Source organism: Stegastes partitus, unplaced genomic scaffold, assembly GCF_000690725.1.
Source record: "Stegastes partitus isolate 25-593 unplaced genomic scaffold, Stegastes_partitus-1.0.2 Scaffold1412, whole genome shotgun sequence".
NCBI lineage: Eukaryota > Metazoa > Chordata > Actinopteri > Pomacentridae > Stegastes > Stegastes partitus.
In genome coordinates, this window is record NW_007579143.1 from 4,985 (window position 1) to 30,681 (window position 25,697).

The window sequence follows — 25,697 nt, forward strand, 5'->3', positions numbered from 1 at the left end:
ACTTCTGGGCATAGTTAGGCTGCTGTAAAGTCTGTCACCATGAAAAAAAAAATTGTATTGGTCGATTTATTCGATAATTATGGACGATTCTTAAATGAGCTATTTAGTGTTAAAGACAAGGAGAAAGAAGGTTAGTTTTGAATTTAGCCTGTTTATTAAAGGTGCACAGGTTAGGGCTGGGGGATAGAGGTGGAAACTACAGAATACAAGGTTTCATTTTAGTTCATATCAATAATCATAATGACCTATTTTAAAGAACTACCAGCAGAAAAAAGGCTGAACTTAACTATAATTTGTCACACTTAAAGCAAATTAGCAAACCGATGTAGAAATATTTTTACAGAGAAGTGCTGTTTTTGAAAAGTGCTTCGAGCCCAGAACAGACACTTTGTGAACTCACAGCACATGTTGAGCAATGCAGTGCTACTGGGTGGCTTCTGTCCTTTGGTGTTTGGCTGTTTTCTCATTAAGAACAAGTAGTTAAGGTGACACAGGCTCTTTATTCTCACTCTTGGTTGGAGCAGTTTTCCTGCACAGTTTCCAGACAGCAGGTCTCAGTTAAGACTTTAAAAATAAAAACAAAAAAATGCCGTACTGGCGAGCTCATCTGTCCCTTTTGAAACTACAACGTCCTCTTCGTCTGTACACGTTTTCTCACTGTGTCACTCATAGCTCCGTCATTAGGGATATAATTGGATGTTTAGGAGCCAGCCAAGGAGCATATCTGGTGTTTGTTTATGCAACCAAACTTGAATACAAGTGAAACTAGCATTCTATCAGACTGAGAACTTATTTGCACTGTATTCATATTTTGCATTTATTTCTCTTCTTGTGCACGGTGGGACTCTGAGGAAACAACACTTCAGTTTCTCTGTATGTGCTGCACATGTCGTGATACTGATAGTTCACTTTGACTTTGAACATTTTAATGCCATGTCCACCAATGAATACGTAACATTTTACCACCCAGCCCTCGTCACAACCCAAAGGTTTGCTCTGAGGCAGCAAAAACGCTGATTAAAACTGTAACTTGGCTTCCAAAAGACACACAGTCAGATACAAGACAGATTAAACAGATGAAACAGATGAAACAGACCTCTGGGACGTAGTTGTCTCTCCTTTCTCTCTCCTCCTCCTGCAGCTTGATGGAGATTCCTCTGACTGGACCTCGCTGGATACGTTTCATCAGATGCGTCACGTACCTGAGACCCCAAACACAACGATTACTACGAGAATAAATCTACAACAAAAGGCTCGACACTTGTAGTATAAGTTTGACAGTAAAAAACAGAAATTATCAATAAAAAATCAAAATGTATGAAACTATATATACCAATTACCAATGGCAAAATAACACTCCCACAGTTTTCTATTTAGTGTTATGAGCAAATTAAGACCTTCATTTGGTAACATGATGAGTTATTGTCAACTTTTCTGATTATTCAAAATCTAATTAAATTATAAATATTATGCAGCGTTGAAAAAACTCATTCTTATTATTAGTATTGAGCTGCTAGATCTAATTATGAGTGTTTACTGTGCAACTGCTTTTAAATTCATAACAGAAAGATAAAAGAGAGTGAACATAATGAGAAAGCTTTCAATTAGTACCCACAAGCCATATTCTGTGACCAAAGACCTGCCCAATTTATGATTTTTTTTGTAAAATCAATATAAGCAGACAAAGTCTATCCACTCAGCCACAGCAATCGCTCTGCGGCGTGCCACAATTTCAGTGTTTACAAAAAAAACTATTGAGCTAAACTGCTCCATGTTCAGCACATGACGGACCTGCAGCTGTCCAGGAAAAGCACAACGCTGTAGTAAAGCCTGATCCACGCTGAGGTTCTGTGCCACTTTAATCAAACACATAAACAACCGCAGCACACTAAATGTAACACAAGAGGCCAACAACTGCTCGGTTTCTGCAGCAGGAGTGTTGATTTAATGTTCGACAAAAACCCTCCGAACCGAGAATAAAACCATTAAAGGGGTGCGAATGTTTAATTTAGACGAACGACTGCAGGAAGTTAAAGCACACGGCTCTCTGAGGAAACATGACGCCTGCTGACTCGCTTCAAACATATTAAAAGAGGTTCGGAAGAATTCATTTTCACAGCAGCTCCGAAGGCTCGAGGCGAGAGCAAAGAGACGACTGACTCTGACAGTTGACACACGACGATGAATGTCTGGAGCATGAAAGGCACGAATCTACAGCCACCAACTCACACTGATCTGCCTTTTGTAGAAGAAAACAATGTGAGGATGAAAACTGTCATGTGAGCAACTTAAATCTCAAATGTACTCTCATTTGTTGACATCAAAACAACAAGCTGCAGCTTTTAAATGTCAAAAACACGACAAAAACTACAAGGTAGAGGCGACAAACACAACCCAGCCTGCTGATTTCAATCACTTTGTTCAAGGACTTGTCACTATTTAGTTAGTTCACTTATTTTATGAAACCAGCCAAGAATCATATCAGTCTGTCACAGGGCCACACTTAGAGACAGACAGACAAGCACACTCACATTCACACCTACAGACAATTTAGAATCACCAATTAACCTCAACATGTTTCTGGACTGTGTGGGAGGAAGCCGGAGAACTCGGACAGAACCCACGCTGCACGGGGAGAACATGCAAACTCCACGCAGAAAGATCCCGGTGTCCTCACTGGGATGTGAACCGGCTACCTTCTTGCTGCGAGACAACGGTGCTAACCACTGAGCCACTTTGCAGCCCCGAACAAAACAACACATAGATGAAAAATCAAAAGAAAACCCTGAACACTCAGCCTCTACAGTGAGGAGATGCAGTGGTTCTGTTATGCAGACATGAAGACATGCAGCCAACTCGTTCAGATGCCGTCAGACTAACAGAAACGGCACATATCTGATAGGTAGTTTTTTCATTTTCTTTGTCACCAGTCTGTAGCTTACATTAGCAGGGGAGTCAGGTTCACAGCTCTGCAGCCAAATTTGTTATTTCAACCCAACTTATCAGATTATGATGATCGATTATGTGGCTTCTGTGGTGTTTCAACAAGGAAATAACAGTGTGGGAATCACAGGGGAACTATAAACTGTTCTCTGAGTCAGCAGAGAGAAGCTCTGCTGCTGGAAGTTACTGATTCAACACAGTTAACAGATACGTTCATATATTTCTACTGCACGGTGCAGAGCTGCAGGTGCTCATAGTTGTGGTCCTGTTGATTTGAGACAATGATGATTGCAAATTAAAAGTCTTGCAGCGAACCATGTGTGTGAATGGGTAACATCGTAAACTAATCAGCATATTATAAAAATCGCAACGTAAACAAATGAAGTACCTGAATTGTAGGAGCTGCAGTTTTCTGATGACGGTGAAAATTGTCACAACATACCATCATAAATGAAGCACTGTGGTGCTGCAAAGATGCTCAGACCACAGCAACAATCACATCATTTAAAAGAAATGCAAAAATAACTATTCCTTACTAAAACCATGAATCAAGCACCAGTAAGGTAGAGAAAGACGACAAAAACTACCATCAACATTCACCAAGAATGTATGAAATCCAACATGCATGAAGAGAAAAGGCAGGTCTGTATCAAGCATCAGGTTTTCAAGTGATTTCTCAAACTCCAAATCTGTCGACATCAGAATCAGAACCAGAGCAGACTCAAGACATGTCACTCTTTCTACATTGAAAAACGGTAAAACCATGACAGTATCCATCCATTATCTATACACCGCTTAATCCTCATTAGGGTCATGGGGGGCTGGAGCCTATCCCAGCTGACTCAGGGTGAAAGCAGGGGACACCCTGGACAGGTCACCAGTCTATCACAGGGCTACACTTAGAGACAGACAACCAAGCACACTCACATTCACACCTACAGACAATTTAGAATCACCAATTAACCTCAACATGTTTTTGGACTGTGTGGGAGGAAGCTGGAGAACCTGGAGAGAACCCACGCTGCACGGGGAGAACATGGAGACTCCACACAGAAAGATCCCGGGTGTCCTCATTGGGACGTAACACGACAACCTTCTTGCTGCGAGGCAACAGTGCTAACCACTGAGCCACCTTGCAGCCCCCATGACAATATCTTCTCTGATATTTTTGACTGTTGTTAGAAAAATAAGTTCGTCTGAGAGAAGCTCACAAGTGAAACAAACATGTCAGAAGCCCATAAACACCTACATTGAACCAACATAGTCAAGTCACGATTTCCAGTCAGATGTTTTTACGAGATTATATAACTGTGAAAACTATTAGTTGCATCTTTCACAATAATTAAGCTGTGATCCAACAGACACAGAAGCACCACTGTTTTCTACTGTTACAACACATTCATGATTCCAAATCAGCCAGTTAGTTATGCAAGTAAATTAATAAACGTCATCCAAAAGTTTCTGTCAATGACTTGTATAAAGCTGCCAAGAGAAACACTCGATTTCTATTTATCCTCTTGTTAAAAGACTCGATGCTGCTGCAGAACTTCACATCACCACAAATCTGAGGTCAACTTGACGGCGAAGCAGGCAACAAATAAACAAATGGGCAAAACAAATCACATACATCAAATAAAACTAATAAGGGATCTGATAAAATGAAGGCCAGCCAGCAGAAGCGCATGTTTCTGCAGTAAAAGCTCTTTAAAAAGCAGCCAACAGCTGAGACTGCACTCACCCTGCGATCTTGTTGCGTAGAGGCTTGCTGGGGATGATGGCGATCTCCTCACACACCCTCTTGTTGGTGTGGAAGTCATTGCCCAGTCGGGTGTAGTACTTCTCAATGATGACCCTGGCGGCCTTCTTGACTGTCTTGGTCCTGACGCGTCCCTGAAGCCAGAAACCAAACAGACTCAACGGAGAAATACAGTGATCAAACACACAACCTACGAATAGAGACGTATAGAACAGTAGGAGACCATCTGCTATTTAATAGTAGTGAAAACTGAACGGTTTTCCACTGGGATATTTTATTTCAAGAATAATTTTGCAACCCTATCACTAGATCTGTCCAAAGACACTCGTGGTGCACTTTGCTGCTGGATGTAAAGATCAACAACTTGCTACTAAAACAGTGTCTTTTCTTCTTTTCAAATTTTGGAATTTTCTCAAACTAGGGCTGAACAATCAATCGGCGGTCTCGTCAATGGTTTTACATATGATTGCCGTCCTCCTGGGACAGCTACACTTTTAATGTTATCTCAACAATAATGCTACACAAGGTTAGAAAATGATTTCACAGTAAACATGAAACTGAAGCTAAAAAAATGGATCATTTCTGTACCTCAGACTCTCCACATGTATGCTAAGGTGATCATTTACTGTCCAGGGTTACTAAACTGTTTATCACATAACATTTTTGAATCTTGTAATAATGTGTAGACGACAACTTAAACCTCTTTAACTGTAATAATGGCAAAAACTAGAAAGAGAACAGTGAAAACCAGCAGGGATGCAAATGCTTGTGATTACCGGATTTGCTGAATTACATACAAAAGCAACATTAAATATGTAGTTGTATAGACACAGTAAAAACTAACATTAAATAAGAATATTTATGAGTAAGCAAAACTTGACGTTTTAATGCCTGAAACTGTCTTGACTTGCTGATATCTGCTGTGTTTACACTCAACTTTCCTGAACTTGTACATGCTAATGCTAACTGGAGTGCAAGTTAAGTGCACTTCGTGTACAATAAAAACACAACTGGTAGCTTTAACTATTTAAATTTAGTCTGAGGGAATATTTTCTGATTAGAAAATCACAGTAACAGTAAATATAAAGTGGTGTCACTGTGCAGTTAGAAGGACGTCAAGCTAATCCTGTAAAGATGCTAACAGTTGTAGCAAACATTAGCCTGGTAGAAGCCGTTTACCGGAGCTGAAACTGCCGGTACAATGGTTTACTCCTGCTCGGTGACAGGGTCGGGAAGTTAAAAAGGTAGATAAACCGAAAGAGAACCGGAGGAGTCCTGCTACAGCTCCATGTGTACCGGTCACTGTGTTTGTAGCCGGTTAGCTACCGACACTAGCTGTTAGCTTGTGTTTTCATTATTTATCTCCACTTAAGAGCACCCAAACTGAGCGTGTATGAATGTGTGTGTTGTAAGGGTGCTGACAAGTGCTTGTGGCCGCTCGGTGGGCTGACAGGCCGGGAGGATGGAGGAGGATTGACGGGGATGTGACAGTAAAATGTTCTCTGTGTACCCACCATGTTGACTCGGACCGGCGGAAGAGAAACACCGCAGGGTCACAGCGGAAGTTTCAGCTGACAGCAGCGCCACCGACGGCAGCGCCGACTGGCGGCGGGAGGACGGAACTGCATCCGAGAAATACCGACATGACAGGGTCGTTTAATCTCAACACATTTAGAACAATTATAGCTCAAACATCTCTGATTTGCCTGAACATTTTATAGCATAAAATATAACTGTTTAAAATTATAACTCTAAAATTTTAACTTGATATATCCAGTACTTAAAAAAAAAAAAAGAGCCAGTTGACCTCACAGCCTGGAGACTGCATCATTGCACTTTTTTTTTTTTCAAAAGAACGTTTACAATGTTTATATTTATAGATTTTCTTAATTGTGTTTATTACTTTCAAAGTCTATTTGTGCCATTTTTCTTCTTTTTTTCTGGAAGCCCAGACTTCCACCTGCAATTCTGTTACATGTATGGAAGCGTATGCATAATGACAATAAAAAAAACGATTCTTCTTTAGCACATTTTTCACAGATTGAAACTTGAGGCCATGTTTGAACCACAGTAGTTCAAAAACTGTTGAGGATAAAAGTCTGAAGTCTTTACTGTTATTTCTCATCATGTCAGTGATTCAAAATATGCAACATCGGACAAAAGATCGAACAATCTCTGATTACTGGTGAGTAGAAATCTGAAAATCAAACTGAAGCCATCATGAAGTCACAATTTTAAGCACACATTTATAAAAAGGTAATGTAGAAGTCAGGTGGTGATATTTTCTGAACCATATGTAGCTGCATGGAAAAGTAATACAACAAAAGATATAGAAAACATCTTAATTAATACTTGGTTGCAAAAATTGAAAGAACTGATTTATAACTAACTGAGACAGTTGTACCACAAAGAGAAATATATTTCTAGAAAGCCTAATCCAAGTAGAACAGGGCTCTGTAGTTACAAAGAAATACAATATATAAGAAATTATTTTTAAAATTTGAGTGTACAGTATGTTTCATTTTCAGAGCTCACTTTGTAGACATAACCCTTGGTTTGGAGGAGACTTGTCATGGGGGGTTTGTGCCATTTCTTGAGTAATTCTCATTGAGGCATTAGGACAACATCAGTATAACCATGACCAAAACACTGTAAAGATCTATATAAAATAATAATTTGAAGTACTTATGTGAGCAGAACTTCAGTGATAAATGTATTCTCCTGATCATTGTGGAAACGATTTGGATTCTTGTGCTTTCTGTTCTGTTAGGAATAAACTCGGCCTTCAAGACCTTCAAGTGTGATTACATGTATATTTATAGGAACTTCTTACCTTCAAGCATCTCTTCTAGTAAGTACATGAATTTACATGAAAAAGTATAATAGTTACTGTACAGTTGCAGCAAAATGTTTAGCAAAATGTCAGGTTTTTTTTTTTGACTATGGCAGAACTTTACATTCACAAAAGACAAAATAAATGGAGACATTATCTCGTCACTATGATTTACTATTTCATAATTACAATGAATAATCTTTTATTTACAAGACATCAAAAAGGTTAATGTGTTTATCAATTATGGCATCACGACTGTCTGTCCTACAATGAACATGAACATCAGTATAAATGTAAAGCAATCAGGATGTTGTCACGTTCAACACTAACAAGCCTTCACCTTTGTTTTGTTTTTTTCAATAAAACCAGTTTAGTGTTGCAATGGACACACTGAGGGCTGCACCATCAACCCCTGCTTTAACCTGGATTTATTTTTTAACGTTAGAATATTAAGTTCCTCAAATGAACTAATAACATCTCCCTTCTGTAATATATTAATAGATGCAATGTCAACCATCACTGAATTACTTTAATATTGAAGAAATATTTAAAAGTGCAATATCACAATCTACCTCACTGCTTATATTTTGCTCATTTTTATATTTTGCTCGTTTTATTGTACTTATTAATTTATAGGCTTTTTCCTATTAAAAAAAAAAAAATTAGACCTGAGTACAAATTTCATACCACTAACATGTGAATGTGAGCTGGCATGACAACCTTGAATCCTTGAAAATGTGACGATTCTCAGGCAGGTCCTGAAGATCTGCTGCCTCCGTACACGATGCCGTGAGTTACACTCTGTGCTGCAAATCCAACCTCGACTTCCAGCTTATATTTGTTACATGTTGTAGATTTTTAGAAACTTGAGTACCTTGGATTTGCTGTGTACATACATGTTATCTTTTTATGTGGCTAAACTCTGAGTTACTGTTATCAAATTCAAAACATAAAATCACAAGAAAACCTTCAAAGACTCGACTTCCCTCCTCGTCTATAAACTGAACCCACAGAGAAGAATCTGAGTAAAGTCCTGATGCAGAAGCTGAACTGAAAACGACACATTTTTTATGAACACAACAGCGAATGTGTCCGTTTTTAAACCTGAAGGACCAAATTTACTAAATCCATCGCCTCTACGTACATTTGCTCCGTCACTAAAGCAGTTAGAACAAAATCACCTCACACGACATTCCCACAAGGTGGAGAGATCTTTTATTTTACATAAAAAAGGGTGCAAACTGGAGTTTCCCTTTAGGTGTGGAGGGAATAAAAAGTGATTTTTATAAGGTTCATGTGTGACACATCGTATTATATGAATCCAAGGAGGAGAAAAAAAAACAAAAACATAGGCATCTCCGATAAAAAGGACCTTTACCATTCTGCAAATTAAAAATATGAAACCATAAAAAGAAGAAATGTGGGTCCTTCATTCTTGAAGCCCTTGACTAACTCATTCAAATACATTTTTGAAGTGACATTCATATTTCAACACAATAATATTTATTTACAGTTTTAAGATTTCTCTTAATCATAGCTCTAAAAAACAAACAAACAGAAAAAAAAACAATGCTGAGGGGAGGATAAACTCTTGGAGCTGTACAATTAGATTTTCCACAGTCTGAGAGAGAGAGAGAAAAGAAAAACAAAAATCAAAGAATTCGTCTTTTTTTATATGGATTCCCAACAGAAAACAAAGACTACAATTGTGAACTCTGTACAATTTACAGTTCAAATAATCATCACAATATTGCAGTAAATGTCACCCTACACCTCTCCCTCAAAGAAAAAATATACAGTAAATCCAACACAATTCTACAGTACAGCAACAAGGAAAAAGTGCCAGAGAACCCAAAGAGACCTAAAGCCATTCATTCACACTTTAACTGTCCTTTGCTTTGATTTACACAGCTTCGACACGCAGGAATGAGCGACACACAAACACACGTCTGACTGGAGTGAACCTGTGTGAGGAAAAAGAAGTGGGAACTGAAATGGAATGTGCTGCGAGGAAAGAACGAATTCGTATCTCGCGCGAGGACTGGAAGCCGGAGCGTCTCGCTGATCCGACGGTACACGAGCCCTACGGGTTAAGAAGATTCGCCGGAGAGGAGGCGTCTCCGGATAAGCCATGCAGATACGAATCATACAGAGCACTCCTATATCGCCCTGTACGACGCCCACAGAGTTATAAAAAAAAAAAGTAAATACATCGGAGTAATATATCGATATCTACCGTTTCAGCTTGAGGAAGAAGCGGAACATGATCAGTCACAAGCTCGTGATAGAATATTGAACTCTTTAAAAACACTTTCATCGACACTCGTTCGGCATCGAGCCACGATTTCTCCCAAAAAAACCTGACAGCGGACACGTCAAGGACACACGATGGAATGCGATGGTTTAAAAAAAACAAAAAGACAAACAAAAAAAAAAACACACATTCAGCTTCATATTTTTTTCCTGGCACAGGTACAAGGCATGGGCTAGTAGTAGTAGTAGTCGTCTCAGGAATGGCACTCGGGGGGGAATTCAGGGGGAACATTGAAGGCTATATAGTCTTGATATCCATCTCACTACACACAATACTTTCAGCTTCTCTCAAGTAGCTGCTGGAACCGAACAGTCCGGCCGCCGCGAAGGAACCGCAGGCGGCCGGCGTCACAGGTTTTGGTGTCTCGGATTTCTCCCGACACCGGATCAAAAATACATCATGAAGAATGTTTTCACAGAGACATAGAAGTGATTTTTTTCTTTTTCTTTTTTAAACCTCTCAACATCTAACCGCACCTCTTCCGGGTGGAAACGACAAACCCTCCCCTCCCCCCCGACCAGATAAACACACACACGCACACACACACACACACACAAACAAAAACTTCACCTGTCCAACACACTCAAGAGGCACTGAGACATCTCTAAGAAACGAATACCTGTCATTCAAATAGCCTGTTTTCCCACCTTTTCCCCTCAAAATCCTATGTGTGGAATTACTAGGAAATAAAAAACAAAAACAAAAACAAAAAAAAACAAACAGAAAAGGTCCCGTAGATTTTCATATTCAAGTACTTTCGATAACACAATAACTTAGACCCCGGAGTAACTGACATGTCTTGGTGGGGGGTAAAAAATAAACCAAAAGCTATACAGTGTAAATACACATAACAAGCAGGTTTACATACTGATTCATTGAGATAATTTTGCAACATCTACAACATTGTTTAAAGATGATGGAGCAGGTCCACGAAACAAAACAAAAGAAAAACACTCCACTGAGAGTCGATTCATGTTGGACTTGCATGTGTGTGGAGGGAAGAAAAGAGGGTGGAGGGTGTGATGGCACAAAAAAAGGGGGGAAAAGAAACAATAAAGTGTATTCCCTGCACCCTATAGGGAAGGCCTAGCACACGAGGCAGCTACAATTAAAGTAATAAGCACATTTAAAGTACAGTATTAAGAAGGCAGGGTCTTGTCAGGGAAAGCCGGGGGTCAACAAATGTAGTGCAGTCATGGTCTGGAGCTTTTGTTGTTGTTGTTTTGTTTTTGTTTACCCTCTCTTTCCCCATAAAACCATGGCTATTTGGAATGGAGAAAAAAAAAATTGCATTCAACAAATTCACATTAGCATTAACGATGTAAAATTAAAAAAATAAAACACCCATGAACGGTAATTCACTCTCCGTTAGGAGGATAGGCAAGGTGACATATCGAGGATATTGTTTCAAGGCAGTCCTCCGTGACACTAAAATTAAAAAAAAAACAAAAATGGTATGGACATGTTCACTTGTTGTCCGCCCCTCGCTCCCGCTGGCGTCCGAGGAGAGGCAGCGGGCTTCAGCAGTCGTCCAAACGTCGTCACTTTGCAGCACAGGGGTCTTCAGACTGGACACGGAGGGGCGGGGACGACATCTTTTAACACCGTTACGACACCAAACCTTTTCCATTTTGGCATTGCTTTCTCGGGAAATACGTCTTCAGTGTGTCAACAAGGGAAGTCATTAACTGCTCTATTATACAGGCGACCCCAAAAAACTGCACATCTCACTACCGCCATGCTGCTAGCTGGTTGTCCAACTGGTGATGTGATGCGGTGGTCGGTCAGTTGGTTGGGTGGTTGGTCGGTCGGTCGGTTGGTTGGTTGGTTGGGGTTAAGGCATTGGACAGAAGCGTTTTAGAGGCTGTGATTCTCCAAAGCATTTTACCAGTTTTCTCTCGTCGCTCCAAAGCAACTTTTCCCCCCAAATATCCACTGGTGCAGTTACTAAGATCACCGACCTGTAAGATCCTCCCAACCCAACAAACCCACTCGGATTTGGTCTCACTTTTTTTTTCTTCTTTTTTTTCTAACTTTTTAAACATTGGTCTTCACTCCCTAACTGCAATTTCCTTCCCATGCACATGACAGATTATATAAATGCTCCAAAGTCATTTACTTTTCCGTCCATACATTCAGTGTGTATGTTTTTTTTTTTTTTAGAATTAGTAGGAAAACTGGTGGCAAACCAAGAGATAAATAGCATAAATAGCAATTTTTTTTTTTTGTTTGTTTTGTTTTTGTTTCAGCCCCGTCAACAAGCGTCAGGCTGCCGCTCGTCGGCGCAAAGACAACAGGAGCGAAAACTGCATGAGAGTCACAAAGAGAGACTGTAGTGTGTTTAGAACAGCAGCGTGGTTAAGGGGAGTGCTTTAACCAAGCAGCGTGAGCAGAAACCGTCCTCAGAGAACACAGTGCAGGAGGCGTCTCTGGTCTTCTGTTCTCTCGGGTCCCAGTGCCGGGGTTGACCTCTTTGGAGGAAAAAAAGTGCAGGGGCCAATCGGCAGACTGATGCTCTTTGTGCCCGAATGTAGGCAGCTTCACTCTTGGCTCCTCAGGTTTACATTCAGTCCCACGTCAGGAAAGACCAACAGGGCTTTGTGTCAAAATGAGCGAGTAAACTAACGAGGGGCAGACGGCGTTGACCTGGGACTCTGGCGGAAGAGGAGGGAGGGGGGGATGTGAAAAATAATGCTTTTGTGAGTAAAGCGGGAAATCATAGTACGCCACGGGAAGATCTGTCTCTTCGTTTCGCAACACCACAGAAGAGAAACAGGAGCAAAAATATGCCAAAAATGAGGAGAGGAAAAATACAAATGGCGGGCGTCTTGAGGAGGGAAAAAAAAATAACAATAACATCCATTCTCTGCAAAAATTCCATCAAAAAAGGTTTCCCCGTTTTGGCCGACTGACCTGCAAATCATCCCCACACGTCTCGGCAGAGGGGAAAAAAAGAAAACAAAAATTTAAAAAAAGGACTCCCATCAAAAGACACAAGCGTCTTGTACATCTCGACAAACCATTTTTAACTGGTCCCAACAGAGAACAATTCAATCAAGATCTTTCCGTTGACTCCCTCTTTTGCTCTGAATGGGACCTTATTGATTTCTGAAATCACAATCAACTGAGCCGGACACTTGGAAGGTTTCAGGCTGGTGCTGGGTGATCATTTGTGCCTCGGCGTGTTCTTCTTCCGTTTTCGCTTGAAGAAGCAGCAGCACCTGCAGACAGAGACGGACATTAAATCAATATGTAGACGAGGAACGTTTCAGATGGAGCAAAAAGAAAGAACAAACACAAGCGGACTGCTTAAAATTAGTGTGTTAAATATCACCAACAGCTTAATTTGAGCTTTCCAAATGTGTGTTTTTTTGTTTTAGGATTGTAACAGTAAAAATCTGAGCATCAAAGACAGGATGGATGTTCTGCCATCCACCCAGTGTTTGCATGCCGATTCACCTCCCACCATTTACAACCAACTACAAACTGCAGGTTTATATTTCTCTGATGCAAAATAAAAATAATAACGATAAATGGAGCAGTGCACACAAAGAGCACAGGACACAGTGAGCCTGAATGGTTAATAAAAACATACAAAGACAAGAACAAAGCTGTGGATCAAGACATAGGACAGTGACTGGGCACTCTGAGATTAAATAACTTAATAACAATGGTGTACCATGCAACAAGAGGCTTTTAATCTGAAGCCAAATGTGAGGCTGGAGAGGAGATAAATATTACAGGGGCCCACAAATAAGACTATTTAGTTAACTCATATCAAAGTCCTTCTGATTTATTCTTTCTGCCCTGAGTTTGATGTTATTCAGGCAGAATGATTGAATTAGTCTTTACTCATCTGTCAACACGAGGCAGTGTTTGGAGAAAAAAGGCAGAAAGGGGCAGAGACTTGATAGTGAATCCAGCTGACTGATCTCTGTCTGGCACCACTGTACCAGTGAGAGTCCAGTTAAATTTAGTAAAATAAGAACTGGGCCCAGCCTCGGCTGGTCCACTCCCTGTCCCATGAGTCTGACGTGGACGAGCAGAGAGGGACTCACCACAGGTTGAGCATTTTCACGCAGCTACAGAAGAAGAAGAAGAAGAAGAGGAAGAAGAAGAAGAAGAAGAGAGGAAAGAGTGTAAAGAGAAAAGAAAGATAGATTAATACAGCGAGACCAAAGATGATGGGACTGGGCTCATGCCACACGAACATGCACACAAACACACCAAACGGGACGCCGGTGGACACGGAAAAGGGAGAGTTCCAGAGGTTAAAGGAGGAAAAGATTACAGAGAAGGTCACAGAACATCTACTCTGCAGCTTCTACCAGGAGTACTGGGAACGAGGACGGCGCTGCAGTGAAATGTGCTGCGTAATGTCCGTTACATTTGCAATAGGAATGTGCATTAACGCCCTTTAAAAATTACATTTGTCTGCTTCCGGGGGAAAAAAAATAAAAAAATCAATTGCTCATATGATTCAAGTATCTGTTGCCATCTTTTAAAATATTTTTTAATGCAAAGTCAGACTGAACAAACGTCTCCTACAGGATATAAAAGCTGATGAACAATAGTAGAAATACGTGTGAAGTAACTGACCCAAGGACTCGTATTAAACTCATCTCTAAGTTTGTGCTGCAAGCGGTGACTAATTTTAAACTGTTGGGTTTATAAACTTCAGTAATGTTTAAACCTGATGTAAGGAAACTGCAGTGTTGTCCAATCACACTACAGAAACATACAAATATAGAGATATGTTTGTGCTTTAGGGCCAATAGTGTCCCTGCAGTTTAGAATTACTGGAAAAATGTTGAATATGTGGAGCAGGGATGATATTAGCACGATCAAGGTCTTATAACGAAAGATCTGTATCAGCCAAAAATGAGCTATGATCTATCAGGGTTAGAATTTATCAATAAATACGGCATGTTTCACATATAAGTTGAAGTACATCGTTTTCTTATTATGCCCAGTGAATGTAAACACTTGAAATGCTTTATATTTGATGTCTGCACTTGCCAGAGGGCATTCACAATAAGAAAAGACATAATAATAATATGTTGACTTTACTGCAGGAGAGACTTGATGTTTTTCTGCTTTTAAGTTTACCAAAGGACCAAAGGAGCTGGAAAATAACTGCAAAAAATCTGATATTTAAGGTACATCAGTGAAATTTATGTTATTTCACTTTAGTATGTTGGTTATATTCTGTGTTCATATATTCTTTAAAACTTTAATTTAGAGACGTCTTACGTCAGCGAGCTCCTGTTAGTGAAGACACGTCAATGCTCCTGAACAAATCACATTTTCTGCTGATTTTTGAACTTAAAAGAAGTTAAAAAAAAAGTGCTGCAGCAAAGAAAAATGAGACTTTGTTCTAATGTTAATTCTTTGCCACTGTTTTCTTTTCTGTCACCAGCTGAGAGTCTTTCTCTTCTTAATTTAGAAAGTTGTGCCCACTGAGATACTTTCAGGTTTGCTTTAATCTGGCTCACGCAGGAGATTTAGGATCCTTCTGCAGTGATGTTCATATCAGAGGACTGTGAGGCTGTGTCAAAACTGTGTTTCGGTGAACTTTAAGGTCTGCTTCGGCTCACCGTCTGTCCTGTTCTTCACAGGCAGCATCACGTGTGCATTCAGAATCCGCTGATATTTGGTGGAATTCATTTCTCCCTCTATTCTGTGCTATCGGCGGCGACACAACCCCAAAGCAGAATATTTCCACAGTGGGACATGTTATTTTCATCAGATGTATCCAAAAGAACTGACAATAATAAATCAATTCATGACCTCTCCTACAAGTCTGACTAGTAAATTAAGAGCTGATGAGCTGAAGCTGTGAGACCTTACAAGTTGAAGGGAGCACTTGACATATTTATTATTTTTCTGTTTTCAACTTCATGAAATAAAAAGTTGCAGCGCATTAAGATTTAAAGAGAAGCTCGTTGTTAATGTTTGTTTGCTGCAGGCGTCGCATCGACTTCTTTCACATTGAAAATCAGTAAAATATTTAATTTGCTCAGGGGTGCCAAAAGTTCTTCACTTTTTCATACAGCTCCAAGATTCTAGGTTATATTAGAAGCAGGTTGTATTAGATTATTACAAGGTTTTATTTGGCGACACATAAAGTTCCTCTTAGTAAACAATTATGTCACAAGGAGGTTAAGATAAAAACTGTTGCTGCTGCTATAAATCAGGCCAAAGATGAATACATGTATATTGTGATTTAATTAAAGTATCACTGATGAAAAGTTTTAAACTGGTCCTGCAAAGATTTTAATTTATATTCTTAGTTTAAGCCCATGAATTTTAATAAAAAGACAAAAAAACAGCTATACATTAAACACCTGATATTGTCTCAAAAAGCCAAACCTGAACTGAACAGCAGCAGACGCACAGTTTGCTTTCATTACTTCCTGTTGTTTTATCAAACCAAAATCAGCCCGCTTGACGAGGTATCAAAGAGACTGGCAGCGAACACGCCGATCATCATATCAAACAACCGTGTGAATGGAGACAACGGCAGGAAGGCTTATCGTCTGAGACGAATGCAGATTAAAGAGAACAAACCACTGGGAGATTCATAAGGAGACTTGAAGGAGGGAATCATGTTTTCTCCAGTGGCTTTGATGGTTATTGGCAAATATGAGGAATTACAGCTGAACTGAAGCTAAAACGCTCATATATGCTTTATGTCCAAATATCAAAGATGCATTGGGATAGACAGTGTAGCCGGAAAGAGTTTGATACGGGATGAAACAGCTACTAAAATGTCCTTATTAGAAGTTTTAAAAACAGCTTGTTTCACTTTATTACTGAGATTTGGTTTTGGAGTAGTTACTCAATCATTCATCAGCTGCCCTGATGATGATCTCCTTAACAGACCACTTAATCACCATCGATTTTAATAAATTCATTTGTGGGAACCATTTAAAGCTGAGGGAGGCAGTACTTTCCTGGTGTTACTGGGTAAAAATTTCCCGATAGCCTTCTGGCATTTTATAATTCCAGTAGTCTGAGAGGAAACCGGACCTCTGCTCCTCCTCTTGGCTCCATTTTCAGACTCATGACAGGTAACTTTGAGCAATCAGAGTTATATTTAGAGAGAAGCTTTTAGGCTGTTTTACAAGTGCAGATTTGCATACACGTCGCTTCAGATGGTAGAAAATTCTGCAGTTCAATCCCACCTGACACTCAGCCACGGCAACGCAAAGCAGCCAGAGTGCAACACCGTAACTGCACCGCTTCATTCAGAGGTATTAATAAGCTGAAGTCTGACTGTTTTGCAGATCTAACGTGTTCCATCAGCTGTAAATCACTAAAAAAGAATCATCAGGAAATAGTTTGATTAAAGGGAGACGCTTCTCCAGACGATTTAAACCTGACGCTCTGAACATAAACACCCCAGACCAGGTTAGCTCCGCAGCATATGTTGCCATGGTGACCTAGAAGGTTAAAAGAGCGTCACCTTCACGACGATGAAAACTCTGACTTTAGGCTCAACATACTTCACTAACCCACTAATCTCTCTTTTAACCACTGTGGTTCAAGCTGCATATCTTTTCTACTTACTTTCAATAAGTACCAAAGCTGCCCTCATAGAATACCAACGGTTGTATTATATGAACATACAACTGGGACACTTTGTTAGAATATTGCTTTAAACTTTAACTGTCTGCCTCACAAATCTGTCGCCGTCTGTAATCTGTGTGTCACTCTCAGTAACTCAAGCTTGTTTAAAGTAGCATGAAATAATGTGACATCTGCTCTTTGGCTGTGCAGGATTGTGGATCAGAACGGTTACAAAAGCACTTTGGTTTGCTCATTTACACATATCTATAGATGTACATTGTAGTTAAATTCTCATAACATGTTGTCCTTGTTTAAATGCATGTGTGTGTGCATGAGTTTTGTTTTGTACTTTGAGAGCAAAGAAAAAAAACAATAAATTCCTTGTATGTGTTCTCACTTGGCCAATAATTCTAATTCTGAAAATATATGGTTTGGGACATGCTAAAACTTTTTTTCCCTGTCATACTAGATAATACGGTACTCTGGGTACTGAAACACCCTGAATTTTGGAACAAAGCGACAGACTCAACGCAGCTGTCATGCACCGTTTTAAAATGGTCACATCTACATTTCTGTTTGTACTTTTATCAAACAGTGACTTGAAACACTGCATGCATGTGGATAAGTCACCACATGGACAGTCTGGTGTGATGTCGGCTGTCTGCCACCACAGTCCACCGACGGGTTCTGCACTGATCACTGTGGCTGCTGTTGGAGAGACTGCTAAAAAGTGAAGTGGCGTTTGAGCGGCTGCCAGTGTGGCTTATGTTAGCGGTCGACTGTTTGAGGGGTTCAGGTGTATAAGTTGATCTGTGTCAATCTTCTGTCTTTTAAAAATATGTAACTGAGAGAACAGAACAGAGACAGGCAGCGTCAAGACCAAAAACCCACACAGTGAGACAGATCAGAGGGGCAGGAGCAGGCCGACAGCTGGGGTTTGGGGCTGTCACAGTTCCACGGCATAGCAAAAGGTGGCGAGAGAGAGCTAGAGGGACAGAGAGAGGAGGAGCGGGAAGGAGAGGAAGCAACAGATGGACATAGAGGAGAGGCGTGGTGGGCGTATGACACATACTTGGCCTCGTCGACCACCTCCACCTCTGCCTGAGCTGTAATCGGAGCGTTGGAATGAGCTGCCAGCGGATCGTCTGCGTTCAGCTCCCCGTTGGTCGAGCTGACCACCTGCAGCACAGACTGGAGTTACTTCACATCGACCCACAACAGTTTGGTGTTAGCATGTTGGCCAACTACAGCTGTGACAGAAAGTTGACTTGGTTAACAAAGAACAGATAATACTTTACCACATTTTATTTTTTTACTGTTTCCTTTTTGGGAAACTGGTCTCTCAGCAGCAAAGAAGAATACAGCAATAAAAAAGTAAAGGCAAATAATATTAATGGCTTGTATTTAGCAAATTATCTAAAATAAAAAAAGCCACATATGATGTAAGTTGCTGGTGTTTTGTGTCAGTAGCCACTCCATGTTTGTTATCAATGTGAATCACGAACTACAGCTGTCACCAACTCTTCAAATCCTCCACATGAAGGCTTTTGGGAAACCTGAGACTTCACTCTAAAGTGTAAAGATGTGAAAATAATAAAAAGTGGGGTGAACCTGAGCTATTTCAGGTGTCTGTAGGTTAATAGCTTTACCAATTTCTTTTCAGTAAGTAATACATGAACTTTCTTGTGTTTATCCACTGTTAAATATACTAAAAAAAAAAAATCTATCATTTGAAATTCACTTTGCAGCCTTTATGTTCATTGTTTAAAAATACCAAACAAAGAAAAGATGACCAAACTCCCTCTTTAAAATATCTTCAGCTGTATGATAAAAATCGTAATGAAAAATCCCAATATGCAAAAAAAGGTACTGAAAGCTGTACCATTGACCTGTTGAAGAAATGTCATTATAATCATTGTGAAAATGTATTTTTGTACGCTTAGGTGTGCATGTGAGTACTTAGGGTCACATGACATGAAAATAGTTGGCTTTTTTGACATATCTGGACAAGCAAACATTTGATTCTCGTTGAGAAAGTTGCTTTTACAATGAATTATTCAACAAAAACATCAATATTATAATATCAATAATGTAAGTCTCAGAAGCACATATTACCCCCTTTAGCAGAAATGATTTCTTCTAGGCTTCTTGAATCTTTGCTCACCAGTTTCTGACATCAGCTTGCTGAAACTTCAGACCACTCTTCAATGCAAAATTCCTGCAGCTGTTTTCTTACTACCTGTTTAAAATCCCCCCACCAACATTTCAGCCAGACTTTAACTCGTCCATTCCATAACTCTTCATTTCTTCTTTTGTCATCTTAAAGAGCCACTGTTGCAAAGAGGACTCAATGTTTGCTTTTCAAAAATATGTCAAAAAAGCTCACAATTTCCACTGTACCTACTTTATCATACATTTGTAATTCTCATAAACCCAATTCACTGCCTTTCACGTTGAAACAGTGCAGAAAATACTGCAGAAGAAGCTGGCTGATACAGGAGGCACACTATTTTTTTTTTTTAAATGGCTTGTTCACTTTTGTCACAATTACATCAAGTATGGCACCAAACTTTACTTCAGAAATCTGCATTTCTTTCATATAGCCAGCAGGTGGCAACTCCTCTGGTTTCAAAAAGAAGTCCCATTGCAGTCAAGTCTCTGAGACCCTTTTCCCCCTTGATCTGTTACCTCAGTAATCATTTCCTTACTGAGCTAATGGACTCAATCACCTCTTTCAAGACTTTCTGAACACAGCATGGTGTTGACTTTGTAAATAACGGTCCTATTTCGAGTAAAACAGTTGATAAAACTGGGTGTATCTTGGGGAACGGCTCCTTGTGATTGAGAGACCACTGCTGTATCACCGTGCTCTGTTTCAAAAGACCAAGATGGTGGCAGGCCAATTCTGAACTCAAGGTGTCAAAATGGTCGTCCACAATGGAATGGAAGACGTCATCGTGGCTACGTCCATCCTTTATATACTGTCTGAGTAACTCATCCTGCATTGAGAGTCCAGCCAAAGCAGGAGTAAAATGTTTCTGCTAATGGCAAAAAACTAGAAACTTAATTTAAAAAGTAGGGTGGAAAACCTACTTTATGCCTGGAAACTTTTGAATTTCCACACAGTTTCGACATGAATGGCATTTGGTAGAAGATCCAGAGATGTATTTAGGCACACACTTCACACCTATGCGAACAAAGCTTGTTGAAGACAGAAAAAAACTTTTGGTAATGGCGAGGAGTCAAAATTACACCGCTATGTTCCTTGAAGCGTAACAACCCATTATGACTTCAGAGCATGCACTTAGCTGGCTGAGCCAGGTCATCCTGCCATGCAAAAGGCTTCTTGATCTTGCAAGGAATGTCCTAGCGTCATGAAGAGTTGTAGGACCTGTGATCAAAATGCCACAACCGGTGCTGCTGTTTATAAAGCTAAAATCACACTTTCACCATCTGGGGTGGGTGGCACCAGATGACATGCATATGGTGGAGCAGAAAAATAACATTTCCCAGCCAGGGGTAAAGGGGTTGGGGAGGTATATGGTTGTAGATCTGTCTCACACACAGGGCTAAAATACTACACTGTTGTACATTTACTTGTGATCTAGAAATGGTTCCAGTTATTAGAAATAGCAGCAGCATTCAGGAAACATTGTAATATAATATAGTATATTAAAGTCAGTTATGAGCTGGGATCTTATGCAGTATTCTGAATAACACGTCAGGTAAACATGGCAATTTTACCTCTTCTGCATGTCTGAAAATGAACTCAAAAAATTACAAATATTTTGAGTTGATTACTTGAGTGTCTTCCTGAACACGAAGAGCATTATTAGATTTTAATCTTAAATAGTAAAACAATCTCTGCTTCAATTATCGCTAAAACTAGGCTCATAAAATAAATCCAGACTACGGAAATATAAAGATAACAGATGTGCTCGTTTCCTCTTATTTACAGGCCACATGTGGAGGTTTATGTATTTAAACGAGATCCTATGAGACAGATCTGACTCCATGGAGACTGGGTGGGGGCTGCTGGTTGACCAGGTGAGGGGTGTATACCTGCACTGAGCCCCCGTGCCTGTCCGCTGCCAGGTGGGAGGTCAGATAGGAGGAGTTTGCTTGGCGTGTGGGCTGCACCTCCCATGCTCCTCGTCGATCTGAGACTGCTGTCTGCTCAGGAGTCGGGGGTGGCGTCGGTGATGTGAGGGGAGTGGGGGGTGCGATGGGAGAGGGAAGGGGAGTGATGGAATAATTGCGTTAGGAAAGATGGGATATTTGGGTGTGCGAGGCAAGGTACCATGCAAAGCAGCATGAGAAATGGAGAAGAAAAAAAAACAAATAAAACGTAACAAAATAAAAGAGTGAATCAAAATCAAAGCAAGGCTTCAGCCAAAGAACTGAACCAGGAACTAATGAGCCTGAAGCCAAATGGAGGTAAGCTCTTACATCTCTACTTTGGCCTCAATCTCATTGCACTTAAATAACATTCTTAATTTAAACAAAAGCCATTTGCTTGATGAGTTGTTTTCATACCAGCAATTAACAGCAATCAAAGGTTTAAACAAGCAAAATATAGATCACATTCAGCTGAGAACTCACTGGAAAAGTTACTAAAATCCTTAATTTGAAGAAAAACATTCTTTATACCTCCCCAAACCTCATATGGAGCAAAAACCCAACATGAATTTGCACCAAAACTCTGACATTTAACCACGAATGGCAAACTAGAATATGTGAAGAAGTGAACCTCAGTCCACTGGAAATAAAACATTAATGAATTGCACTGACAACTTAAGTACACGTTCTATGGGAAGAATCTAATAAAGAAACCAAAGAGTCCCTCCTTTACCATCTCTAAGTACATCTCATTTTAGTTCAGTGCCGCATGTGAATGACTGTAAAGCTTTATGTCAGTCATCCTCATGTTTGTGGGCTGCTGTCAGTGAGCAGAATACATCTGAATTCCTAGAACACTTGTTAACAGTCGAGCCACAATAACTGAACGCTACAATCACTTCTTCCAAAACAGAATGTAAAGATAAGTGGGACTACTTTGGGTGAAAGCTTCAAAAAAAGTGTTTTGACTGCATTATAATGACACACAGTCGTGAACAAAAGTTAACATAACCTTGTAAAGACCATGTATATCATGGCAGACTTGAGTTTCCGATGACTCCTGTAACTCTTAATTTTTCTATGATGGAATCATTGAAACACGTCACAAAAAAACAATCATGCATTTTGGTAGATTTTTTACTAGCTTTCTGGAAATATGACAAAATCTCCTGGGTCAAAAATACACATACAGCAAACCTGAATTATCAGGTTTGGTGATATAGGAAGTTGTGTTTATCAAATTTTTTTAGTAGCATGGCCTCTCAGTTTCTCGTGAGTGATTATGACTGACTACAGCTGCTGGCTTTGTAAACAAATCTAAACAGGGCCCATTTGGTACACTCGCTGGACTCAGCTACAAACAAATGGAAAATTTAAGTAACACAACTTTCTACGTCACCAAAACTGACAATTCAAGCTGTTCTATGTATTTTTTGACCCAGCACATTGTCATATTTCCAGAAGATCTGTAATAAATCTATGAAAGAACCAAAATGCACGATTGTTTTTTGGAACAAGGATGTATATCTCTCAATCAATCCATCTTAGAAAACTATGAGTTAGAGGAGTCACTGGAAACTCAAGACTTTCGTGATATACGTGGTCTTTTTTAATTTTATGTAAATTTTGGTTCGCGGCTGTTGATTTTGCATTTTAATTATCCTTCTTCAAAACACTCATACAGGAGATGATCTCATACAAGCTTGGTACCTTATTGGCTTTGCTGTGGAATAAGGCTGAGGTCCCAATAATCGAAGACTGAAGTGAGTTTCAGGCTGTATTTCACCGTTTCCCTTCTTTTTAATGGATTTAAAGCCTGCTAAAAACAAAAAAAGCCAAACATCGTCCCGCTGCTAAAACAAAACCGTCCGTACCTGATTTCTAATCGGTGCGTGCTGTGAGGGTCGGTCTCTGTGAGGATGACTCTCTCTCGTGACCGCTGATGCACCAGAGTCTATGTGGACAGATCCCACTGGTGTGGGCTGAGGGGAATAATACTCAGTTAAATTCTGTGAGCTAAATGCAAATTACTGGCCTTCAAACACATCTGTTAACACAAGTCACTTACAATTTGCCTGCCAACCCAGTCGTAAGTGTAGTCAAAGGTGTATCCTTTCCTCTCGAACAGCTCAGTGAACAGAGTCCTCAGATATTCATAGTCAGGCTTTTCAAAGAAGTCCAACCGCCTCACATACCGCAAGTAGGTGGCCATCTCCTCTGAATTAAACAAGACAAAAAGAGAATAGTTTAACCTTTAATGTTGATAATAGCATTCTAACCATGTACTTGGATGACATTTCAGAATATCGTACTGGAAAAATGTTGCCAAAAAAAGGCTGTATCAAAGCCAATATCTATATTCATAAATCAAGTTCTACAGCCTGAATCCTAAGTAAAGCACAGCCAGCGTCAGCGTACCTGGGAAGTTCTCACAGAGGACCTCGATGGGAGTGTTTCGTTTTGTGTCTCCAATCTTCTGGTATCTTTCTTTCAGTGTGTCAGCCTGTAAGAGATTCATAACAGAAAGACATATTTGAACCAAATCTGATGTGCAATAAGCACAAACGAGTTTTAAATACACTGACTCTGCATTCTAGTTCAGTTCACATCATTGCTTCTCCTCTGTACTGAACTGCAGCCTTGTTTTCGTAATATTCAGTTAACTTTACCAACAAAAAAAAGAAAACTATGGTAACCCAAGTCTTTATATTTACATATATTCACATTTCATTACTTGATATAATAGTTCATTTGGACTGCAATGCAAAACTGACTTTCAACACATTCAGAAATCAAAGGAAATACAATGACATTGATTTTAAGGTCGCTCTGAGATGTGTTATTTTTTTATTGATAAATGTGGTTCTATATAAGAAAAAAATGATTTTGTAACAGATTTTGGAACACATCCATGTACTTGTCATACCTTTAGTCCTTGCCAAGGTAGACTCCCACGTAGGAAATACATGAACATGTGGCCTAAGGCCTCCAGGTCATCTCGCCGGCTTTGTTCTATATCAATAGATTTGATAACATTTCACTGAGAGACTTCAGGAACAATGTGCCAAAACACCTTATATAAATAAACAGACACTTCAAGACACAACAGAACCAAAACAAAAACAAAGCCATGAAACAGTTCTTACCTTTGCCTAAATGTGTGTTGATGGACATATACCGGGCGGTACCGGTCAGGCTCTTGTGCTCCCGGTACGGAATGTGTTTTTTGGTCTCGGGGTCGATGTACTCTTTGGCCAGGCCAAAGTCGATGATGTGGATGATGTGTTCCTTTTTGTTCCCTTGCCGTCCGATGAGAAAGTTTTCGGGTTTTACATCTCTGTAGATGAGATTTTTAGAGTGCACGTACTCCATTCGAGAAATCTGAGGAGGAAGAACACAACAAAAAACAAATCACATCAAAGTTAGCACGGCAGAAACTGAGATTTGAATTTTAGTGATGTTCAAACTGACGACTGAAATACGTCCATGTCTTCAACAGCATTGCAATATCAGATATCCGCATTATTACACATTAAGGGGCCACTACATTTATTTTACGCAAGCAGATGAGTTTACTGGTCATGGTTATGACGTAGTATGTTTAAACAGTTGCATCAAGTCTTCTGTGGCTACAAATGTGTAAAAGAAACACAGCAATGTAAAAAGGGGACATTTTACCACAGTGACTCATTACTAAATCTGTACCTAATGATGACTGTAAATGAATATGCGGATAATTTTCTCTTATTACTGATTTGTTCTATAAAACGTCAGAAATTGATGAAAAATGTCCACCACTGCCTCCCTGTATAGGGCTTTGGGAAACCAAGCTATTCAGATATTCAGTTTACTGATACGGAGGAGAAAAAAACAAGTTGATATTCATGTCTTTTGAGAGAATCTGGACTTTATTTCCTTTAAAAAAAAAAAAAAAAAACTGATAAATCAACTATCAAATTGTTGGCCATACTGTAGTTGAGAACTAGTCGATTAATTGCTGCAGCTCTATCACTTTGTATCACTCAGCAAAAGCCTCATTTCACTAACGAAGATGCAGAACCATGATGCTGGGGCTCAGGACTGCAGGCATGAGTGGTTAGATTCAAAAGAAGCACGTGTTTATAGACTGTAAGATTGAAACCAACTCCTCAGAAGGAAAA

The 25,697-nt window shown here is 39.8% G+C and overlaps 2 protein-coding genes across 3 annotated transcripts in view; both read right to left on the reverse strand.

Moving 5' to 3' along the window:
* LOC103370374 (40S ribosomal protein S17-like) overlaps positions 1-6,281 on the reverse strand; it is an 8,420-nt gene extending 2,139 nt beyond the window's left edge. Inside the window, exons 1-3 of the mRNA XM_008299403.1 lie at positions 6,214-6,281; positions 4,682-4,833; positions 1,061-1,202 (exon numbers count right to left, since the gene is read on the reverse strand). Of these exons, the coding sequence (XP_008297625.1) occupies positions 1,061-1,202; positions 4,682-4,833; positions 6,214-6,216 (297 nt within the window). The 5' untranslated portion in view covers positions 6,217-6,281. The remainder of the gene's footprint in view (positions 1-1,060; positions 1,203-4,681; positions 4,834-6,213) is intronic.
* Positions 6,282-8,730: 2,449 nt separating this feature from the next.
* The window catches only part of csnk1g1 (casein kinase 1, gamma 1), a 38,526-nt gene continuing 21,559 nt past the window's right edge, over positions 8,731-25,697 (reverse strand). The window contains exons 6-13 of one of the 2 annotated variants that reach the window (XM_008299400.1): positions 24,684-24,918; positions 24,464-24,549; positions 23,956-24,040; positions 23,606-23,754; positions 23,412-23,519; positions 21,481-21,591; positions 18,491-18,597; positions 8,731-13,067 (exon numbers count right to left, since the gene is read on the reverse strand). In XM_008299400.1, coding sequence (XP_008297622.1) covers positions 13,013-13,067; positions 18,491-18,597; positions 21,481-21,591; positions 23,412-23,519; positions 23,606-23,754; positions 23,956-24,040; positions 24,464-24,549; positions 24,684-24,918 — 936 coding nt within the window. In that variant the 3' untranslated portion in view covers positions 8,731-13,012. The remainder of the gene's footprint in view (positions 13,068-18,490; positions 18,598-21,480; positions 21,592-23,411; positions 23,520-23,605; positions 23,755-23,955; positions 24,041-24,463; positions 24,550-24,683; positions 24,919-25,697) is intronic. The other variant, XM_008299401.1, reaches the window with a different exon arrangement.